Below are 9,889 nucleotides of genomic sequence, written 5' to 3' on the forward strand. Positions count from 1 at the left end.
TTTGAATGCATGTACAACTAGGGATTATTTGTATTTTTCTTAGATGTAAGTCTCTACCAGTGATTATTTGTTGGAAATAAATGGGTCAAAGTGATCTAGTATTTGAATATCTGTAAGTGACATTTTGGTCATTTCTCTGATTTTTTAAAAATATTATGATTCAAAACTTGAAAAATAATGTATAGTGTATACTTTTAAAATGATTTTTTAAAGATTTTTTTAGATGAAGCCACTTTAATAATTAGTAATATTTTATTTCTCAGTGTTTTTGTCAGAAACCTTCATATTTAACTCTTTATGTGGAATGTAGGACCTGTCTACAGTCATGAATATTTATCATCTATAACTTTTATTTTGAATATTTATTATTATTGTGAAAGAAAGTTTTAGTTAAGCCAAATCTTGTTTGCTTTTCATGGTTTTATGTGTCCCTAAAAGTCAAAATGCTTCCCTGTAAAATAGAACTTTTCTAGCTTTTATATTAATTTCTCATTTAAATGCTTTCTTCTGCAATCACCCTCTGTGCTTTTTCAGTCTTTTAACCTTCTTGAGGCTTTCAGTGACTAGGTCAGCGATCTCTCTTGGTAAATGTCACATTGCACTTGAAAGTACGTGGGTTATTTTCAAATAGCTTTTGATATTGGTTTCTAACATAATTCCACAGAGATAACAGAACAGACTTTGTATAATTGCAGTACCTTTAGACCATGAAATTTTTGCACCTTGTTTTATGTCCCTAGATATGTTCTGGTGTCTTCTGGTTTATCGTCAATGGGAACTTTTTTACCTTGCTATTGTATGAAAATTGTATATATCTTAATTATGTTGAATAGGTTCATACTGCTTTTCAGATCTACTATATACTTCTGCTTTCTAATTTCTTCTGTTAATTTTTGATAGTTTGATATTGAAATGCCAATTAAAAATTTAATTTACTTAAAAATAGTTGTAATATAGAGTAGAACTGTATGTGACTTTTTTCTGTATTTTCCAAGTCTCTGGTAAATGTGTTGTCATACTTTCATAATTTAAAAATATTTACAAAATTTACTTTCAAATCTTAGTATGGTACTCTTTCTAAGATTGTTATTCTAACTTATTTTATAAATTTTTCTGGTAATGAGAAATGTGGTTTCTTAATTTCACCTAACCTCATGAAGATTTTAGCAATGATATGGTCTTCCTGAAAGTTAGTTAAAAATTAAGGAAAAAATAGGGTCCTGTGGTTTATAAATAATTTTTTAAATCCGAAAATAATTGTTCTTAGACATTTTATTAATAGCTGCTCTAAGTGGAAAACAAAGAGAATGAGGGAGGGGTTCATCAAAATGGTTTTAAGAATGACAATTTTGACCTGTTTCCTTCCTAGTTTCATGACTGTTAGTAAGCAAATTATACTTACTTTCTCTAGGTACCCACTCTCTTCCTTTGGAAGATGATAATGATGGGTATCTACTTCATATGGATTTAGTATTTTTACTGAGAAAAAAATGTAAAGCATATAGCATAATGTTTGGCACATAGAATATGCTCTAAATGTTGGTTATCCGTTTTCATCTTAAATTTCCTGATTCAATTCTGAAATAATGTATAAATTAATTCTAAATCACTTTTAAGAAAGTTGCTGACCCTATAAGAAATATTTTTAAAGTTGGGAATGTTTGTCTATAGTAAGTCAAAATAAGTGGAAATGGTTTTAAATATCTATTATGTAAATGAGCTTATAAATTAGCTTTCCTCTTACTTGGGTATGAGTAGCTCAAGAAATATATGAAAAAGTTCTTTGAGTCTTTAATTCTTTTTTCTATTAGGATAAAAAGTGAACTAAGCAGTCATTCTGTTTATTTCTAATGTCTGCTTTTCTGAGGTAATATTTGACCTTAAATAGCCCAGCTAGTAGATTTTAGTATAGAGGTATTAGTTCCAATGCTTTGTACAGTTAAGTACATCAGATTCAGCAGTTTAGTGTGGGTGTGGCAGAGGTTGGAAAGATTATAAAGTAACTTCTATTAATCAAAATAGAATATATTTTAGAGAATAAAAATAGTTGCTCTGTCACTTGAGTTCATGAAGACTTAGATGATTTTTAATAATTAATAAGTTTTTTCTGCCAATGAGCATTAGATTACTGCTGACTTTTTAGTGTCATAGTACCTTGTGGTAGTTTCTCTACAGGGTTTAAAGGTGCATCCTAGGGTCTTTTTCCTGTCCTGCTCATAGAAAATAATCTTTACACATGCTATAAGGACAATACCTCTAGACATTCATACATGTCATTAATATGTTATAAGCGTCGGTCAGTTCCATTGTCTTCTTTTGTCAATCTTGATCGGAGCTTGCCGAGTTTAAGTCTATAAGCCTGCATGTGCCTGGCAACTGTTACCTAGTGACAGTTTCAGCTGCAGTGGCCATTGGCTGTGCTGTTGACTGGGGCAGGAGGACCGAGTCACCTTTCTGATGGTGAGTTCTTCTGCATCAGCTCAGGGTGAGGAGGAGGAGGAGCAGGGCTTCGGCTCAGGTGCAGGCAGTGAGAGATTGTGAAGAATATACTGACAGCATCTCGGTAACTGCATCACAGTAAATTGGACTTCTGAATCAAGCAGCCCAGCCTAGCAGCTGATAAAGAGTGAATGTAGGTGAGAAGCATTGTTTTATTCCTGTAACAAGAAAACTATTTTGTGATAAGTGAAACTAGGAATGTACAAGGAGGAATATCCTGTGGATATTATTATGAAAGAAGAAAGACTTCCCTGGATGACCTGATGGTGCACAAGAAAATAACTTTGAGAAGAATGCTTTCTATTAAGCTCCTGCATTGTTCCTGAAGGAAATGTTTTTATTTCTAATGCATGGTATTTCTTCAAAAGGTATGATAACAAAGACTGACAGGAGAGTCTCTGAAATGCCTGTACTTTAAAAAAGACTTTTGACAAATGCTAACCTGATATCAGAATGACCTTGGAAGCCTTTTGGATGGATTCTATCCTGCCAATCTTTCAGTATTTCAAACCCTAGGATTTAAACTCATCTCGATGCTTTAGAAGTATTTTAAAACAAGAACATCTTATAACCTACCTAATGGCCCCTGTACTAATTGAGCACTTGCTCAAAATAGAGTACAGAAATAGAAGAGACATTTTCTTAACATATGGCTGCTATAGAACTGCAAATATAACAGACAAGGTAATATTTTACTTTGAAAAGATTTAGTCGAAATAATGATTTAATGTATTAATCATTTAAAGAAAACAGAAAAGATACAGCAATATAGACTATAAAGCCTACTAGAAATACCTAAATAATAAATAATGGTAGCATTTCTAGTCAGAAGTTCAGAGCATATAGGAAAGTTTCTATTGTCTAAATTTTATATATATTTACATATATTTGTGAGAGAGAGATGTGGTTGCAAAGGTGAGAATTAACTTTGAGCTATATATTTTACGATCATGCTCCATTATAAGGAAGGTGGCGTATCAGATAATGAAGGTTATTTTCAGTTGTTGATGCTGAATTAATAGCAAAAATGATTTTGCTTTCCTTTTGAAAAGGAAAAGATATAAATTACAGTCCTGGTGGTAGCATCATTAACTGTAATGGACTAAAACTGTTTTCATCTGAATGCTTAAAAAATGCATGCAGAATTAAAACTTTCAGAAGTTTGTTTTTCTATTTTTTCAGTGTTGACCCATTGTGTATTATCTTCCTTATTGGAAGGATGCTTTTTTCTTCCTCTCATGAGAGTTATAGGGCAGTCTGGAGTCTGTTACCTCTCTTCTGCTCCTTTGTGCCCCAATAGAGATGAATCTTTTAGAATTAATCTTGTTGGAGAAGGGGATTCTTAGCTTTTGAGATAAAAGAGAGAGAAATGGATCATAAAGTTGACCCACCAGTATCAAACCCTGAACTGAACCTAAAGACACTATTTAGCCCAATGAACTTTTTCTTAGCTTTCCAACCAAATTTGTGATTTTAATTAAGTTCTAAAATTTGAATCCATTTCCCCTGACAGATGAAACAGGAAACCTGTTTAGGACTATTTAGTTACTATTTAGGACTTTTTTTTTCTTCCTCGTTCTTCCTAGTTGATCCCTAAGAAACTACCTTTCTGAAGAGAACTAATGGTCCACAGGAGCTTTTCTTTCCTTGGCAATTGCTTTTTTCCTTTTACAGATTTAATTTTTCATAGTGCAAGATATCATTAAGAAGTTCATTTTCTCTAGAAGTGCCTTGTGTCTGCAAAAAGTTGTTTGAAAGCATCGGAGGAAGCTAATTGGTGACCTGTTTTTCACCTCCTTTCTAGCTTATTCCTCTTCCTCCCCCCCCAAAGCTGAGGTGTGTTACTGCTGCACCGAGGCTGATGAAGAGACTTGAGTACTCCCCGGGATGCTCAGCTGTGACAGAAGCACTGCCACTGTCTGCCGAAGCTGACGCTGAGACACTCCTGGGCAGAGTTTAGCAGATGCTAGGCAGGGCACCTGCTTGCTGTAGCTAGGGCTGCAGGTCCTTTTAATTCCAAGCCATGAATGATTCCAGGTGGACTGAATGGAGGATCCTGAACACGAGCAGTGGCATTTTGAATGTGTCTGAACGTCACTCCTGCCCACTTGGATTTGGCCACTACAGTGCGGTGGATGTATGCATCTTCGAGACAATTGTCATTGTCTTGCTGACATTTCTCATCATTGCTGGGAATTTAACGGTCATCTTTGTTTTTCACTGTGCTCCACTTTTACACCACTATACGACCAGCTATTTCATTCAAACAATGGCATATGCTGATCTTTTTGTTGGAGTTAGCTGCTTGGTTCCTACTCTCTCACTTCTCCACTACTCCACAGGTATCCACGAGTCACTGACTTGCCAGGTTTTTGGATATATCATCTCAGTACTGAAAAGTGTTTCTATGGCATGTCTTGCTTGCATCAGTGTGGATCGCTATCTTGCCATCACCAAGCCTCTGTCCTACAATCAACTGGTCACCCCATGTCGCCTGAGAATTTGCATTATTTTAATCTGGATCTACTCTTGCCTAATTTTCTTGCCTTCCTTTTTTGGCTGGGGGAAACCTGGTTACCACGGTGACATTTTTGAATGGTGTGCCACGTCTTGGCTCACCAGTGCCTATTTTACCGGCTTTATTGTTTGTTTACTTTATGCCCCTGCTGCCTTGGTTGTCTGCTTCACTTACTTCCACATTTTCAAAATTTGCCGGCAGCACACCAAAGAGATAAATGACCGGAGGGCCCGATTCCCGAGCCATGAAGCGGCTGCCTCCGGAGACGCCGGGCATAGCCCTGATCGTCGCTACGCCATGGTTTTGTTCCGGATAACCAGTGTGTTTTACATGCTGTGGCTCCCTTATATCATCTACTTTCTTCTAGAAAGCTCCCGGGTCTTGGACAATCCAACACTGTCCTTCCTAACCACCTGGCTGGCTATAAGTAATAGTTTTTGTAACTGTGTTATATACAGCCTCTCCAACAGTGTTTTCCGGCTAGGCCTCCGAAGACTGTCTGAGACAATGTGTACATCTTGTATGTGTGTCAAGGATAAGGAAGCACGAGACCCCAAACCTAGGAAACGGGCTAATTCCTGCTCCATTTGAAGAAAACTCCACAGTAAATCACATGTAATCTGACAGTAGTTTTGGATTGTATCCTTGCTTCATCTGGAAATTTGCCACTAGAGAAATATTTACTTGAATAGTTGACTATGAGAGGAAGGGACTAAACGTTTCTTTTTTTTTTTTCTTTTTCCCGGAAAAAAAAAAAACCTAAATATATATAGAGGGTAATCTCATGAGATAATTGTGGTGTGTGAGTATAAATATGCAGTACTAGGAAAAGTGAAGCTCTGAGGATGGAAAAGTACCTCAGATCTTCCACAGGGCATGAGCGAAGCCCCTGGCGTTCTGTCTCTCTCTCTCTTTCTGACTGGACTCTCTCCTCTGTCTCTGCCTCTCATTCTCTTTCTCTCTGTCTCTCTCACTCTCTTCTGTGTTTGTGGAATTACTTACATAAATTGCCCTTTATAGAAAAATGCTACATATTTTATATGTGGTAACGTATAACCTTTTGCATCAAAGTGTACTTCTAAACTCACTAATCTGCAGTCCCTAAAAGGTCCCTCCATGGAGGATGCATAGCAAGCATTATATTTTATTACCTGCCACACAACCCTTATGCTTGTGTTTTTATATCCGTAGCACAAATTTCTGCAGTGAAGAAACAGTTTTTTCGTTTGTTTGTTTCTTCTGGGTAAATGTATGCTCCCTCCGCCTTTCTAACAGCCTGCTATTATTTTTCCTCCATTTTTCTTTATCTGCATCCTTTGGTACCTTAAGCCAGAAGTGTCTTAGCTAATGAAAGAATCTATTATATAAAAGTCATAATGTTGAATGGCTTATTCCTTCTAAAAAAGTATTCTATATATTGTTTAAGATATTGTGTTAAGTATTTTTTAATGGGTTTGGGAAACATTTTTATTTAGTTGCTTTTGAAATAATACATGTGCCCAAAGTGGTGTCCTTTCTCGGGGGGCCTATAATTAAGCTTTGTTTTTCTTTAAGATAATTCACAATGCAAATGCAGAGGACTCACTCAGAAGTGGGATATTGCTCTTAAAGCTACTTGGTGTGTTCCACCTTTTTTTTTAAAGAGTAAAATATTAGCCTTTTTATGTTAGGTCTGCAAAGCTTACTGTTGTGGTCCACTAAAATTTGTATGATAATGCATTTGCACATACTATATTTTTTACAACAAAGAACATGTAAATTACATTATGTGATCTGTGCCTAATGTCTTCTTAGCACACTATATAGATCACTGTTGCTTAAATCGTCAACATTGGACACAAATATATAAAAACGTCTTTTAATAGAAAAATACTTTTGTTAGTTGTTAATTAGGTGTTTCTATTAGACCAAGCTTTATTCCTAGAGATGCTGAGAATAAAGTATACTTAATTATCAAATAACAGGTAAGAACTGTCAGTATTTTCTTTTGTAATGATCTATTTTCCCATTCAGAGATTAAATTAACTTAATTTTTTGTGTGCTATATGGAGTTGTGTAATAAATTGTCAGGGGTTTAGATGTAGCAAAATGGCATTTGAGAAATTAATAGTGAAGCAGGTGTAAGTGCTAAAACATCTAAATCTTACTTTTTTTTTTTTTAACCTTAAGTTTCCTGTCAGATATTTTAAAATTTATATCAAACTACTGAGTATTCTCAGCATTTTTGATTATTTTATGAAATGCATATAGTGAAGTGTGCCTATGACTCTTCAAATTGGAAGCCAACAATGTTTGCACACTGGTGGTTTGACTTAAGAGGTCCTTTAGTAAAAGAAATGTCATTGTTTTATTGAGGTTGTTCTGAACCCCTGTATATTTTTAAACATGTAAGAAAGGTTTAAAATAAAGAATAAAACGGTATTCTACATATTGAAAATCAGACTTTGCTTCAGTTGCTTCAGTTTAATAAAACATTTAGAATAAGAGGTTACTGTTGGGAAATCAAAAATTTATTTCACATTTTTGTGGTTTGGGTTGTTTACATTGATTCTCATTCCGTTTGCCAGTGACATCTTGGGTAAGTTGAAATGTGCCTTTGAGTTCAGACCAGTTTAAGGAAAATAAAGTTTGAGGAAACATAATACTAACTTTCAAGTTGAGTGATATAAATAGAACTTCAACATTGTGTGTGTTATTTGGGAATCAGATGTTGATTCCTTTAGTTTGGTATGTAAGTATAGTTAGAAAAGACTTCATACATCCTTTGTAATGAAAACCTGAGGCTGTGTTTATGGCATTTTTTCTTTTTTGCTTTTCCTCATGCTAGTTAATAATTATATGCCAGGCACAGTGAAGTTTTACGTATGTGATAACTTTTAATTCTCACTGCAACCCTTGGAGATAGCTACTGTTTTTATCCCCATACTAAAGATGGGAAAGCCAAAGAAAAGCGATTTATCCAAGGTTCAGTGGTCAGTGGTAGAGGTTCGTCCACACTCACATAACCATTTTGCTACCCTGCCTTTTCCCCCCACAGCCTTCAAATTTTGTTCCTCTGTCTTTACCTTTTCCCTGCAAAGCTTGTTTGAGTTTTTTATTTTTTTCCCCTCACCTAAATCTTTGCTTCAGTTCTTTCCTTGTGATATCTTTTTCCTTGATCTTAAAACTCTCTTTTATTAAAATAGCAATCTGATAAGCCCACACTTAGTGCTTTAGTCTTTAATCAAACTGAAACCCTGGCGCATGACAGTCCCTTGATAGTCCTTTTGTTCATTTCTGTTAAGTTTTCATTGCATATCTTTTCCAAGTCTCTATAAATTTTTTAGTAATTTTTTTGAAGACAAAGGGTGGAGAAGGAAAGCTTTGTTATAGGCTGAAAGGAAAGCCTCTAGAAGGCAAGTCCTTGGTTTAGATTCTTCACTTATTTTAAAGTTTTGTGGGCAATGCCAGGATAAGCCACTTAACTTCCTTTTGACTTAATATGTGTTTTGTTATAAGATAATATTTATTTTGAAACTATTCTGCCTTTTTAAGGTGAATATGTTTTAAGAATGGAAAGCATAACCATCATTCTTACCACTATACTGTATTCTGTGGTAATTATCCAATTTGGTTATAGATGGCAGCCAAACAATAATGCTGTAGTCTATTTCTAAATGTTCTGTTACCTGTGGAGTTGTTTCTAAAGTTATATAATGTCATAAGGCTTTGTAACCTATGAGTTTGTGAAGCCTGGACTGAAACCCTAGCCCTCATAAGCTGTTTAGCCCTAGGTAAGATACTAAATGTTCCAAGTCTTCAGTTTTCTCATCTGGATCAGAAAGATCCAGAGACTTGTACCTTCCTAGTAGGCTGGATTTAAAGATTAAATGAGATAAAGTGTTCGAATTGTGGTAGCTGCTGTTTTATTGTCTTTGTGGCTGCCATATTTATTGCTATCACGAGTTAAAGATTACTGATTCTGATAAGGAAGTTGTATTTTATAACACTTTAGAGTTATATAAAATGACATTTTTTTTTTTTTGCCAAATCTGTTAAACTTGAATTTGGCCTAAACCCAGGCTTCCCTCATAGCTCAGGTGGTAAAGAATCTGCCTGCAGTGCAGGAGACCTGGGTTTGATTCCTGGGTTGGGAAGATCCCCTGGAGAAGGAAATGGCAACCCACTCCAGTTTTCTTGCCTGAAGAATCCCATGGACAGAGGAACCTGGCTGCTTCAGTCGATGGGGTCACAAGAGTCGGACATGACTTAGTGACTAAACCACCAGATTTTTTTAAATGTAGAAAGCTTCCTTAATTTCTGAAAGCTCTTTTCCCAGAAATAGTTGTTCATGAAGACATCATTGGAGATGAAAGGTATCCAGCAAGCAGACGATGAAACGAGACAGGATGACTCTGAGATTAACCTACATCCCTGGTGGCTTAGCTGGTAAAGAATCTGCCTACAATGCGGGAGATCTGAGTTTGATCCCTGGGTTGGAAAGATCTCCTGGAGAAGGAAATGGCAACCTGCTGCAGTATTCTTGCCTGGAGAATTACACTGACAGGGAGCCTGGTGGGCTACAGTCCATAGGGTTGCAAAAGAGTTGGGCACGACTGAGCGACTAACACTTTATTGAATATAGTAAATACAAAAATTATATTAGTTATATATTTAAAACAACATCCTTAAACATTTTTCTTTCATCAGATTGGCAGTAGTAGGAAAGCATTGTTGAGTACCTTGCCATTTGTCTTTGCATTTTAGTTTTCCTTGTGTACTAACTTGGAATTTAAGGTATTTTGTCATAAACGTATTACCTGGAAGAAACAAAGATTATAAGTAGAGTTGCTCTCTTTATATCATTTATTATATAAAATTAGAAATGAAGTT

At 35.5% G+C, this 9,889-nt stretch overlaps 1 protein-coding gene across 1 annotated transcript; it reads left to right on the forward strand.

The window, feature by feature from the left end:
* The first annotated feature begins 3,090 nt into the window (after positions 1 to 3,090).
* On the forward strand, positions 3,091 to 7,443 carry GPR52 (G protein-coupled receptor 52). The gene is given in 2 exon segments (NM_001100304.1): positions 3,091 to 3,183; positions 4,304 to 7,443. A coding segment is annotated over 1 exon segment (1,086 nt). The 5' UTR covers positions 3,091 to 3,183; positions 4,304 to 4,522; the 3' UTR covers positions 5,609 to 7,443.
* Positions 7,444 to 9,889: the final 2,446 nt, after the last annotated feature.

The sequence above is a fragment of the Bos taurus genome, chromosome 16 (assembly GCF_002263795.3).
Source record: "Bos taurus isolate L1 Dominette 01449 registration number 42190680 breed Hereford chromosome 16, ARS-UCD2.0, whole genome shotgun sequence".
Lineage (NCBI taxonomy): Eukaryota > Metazoa > Chordata > Mammalia > Artiodactyla > Bovidae > Bos > Bos taurus.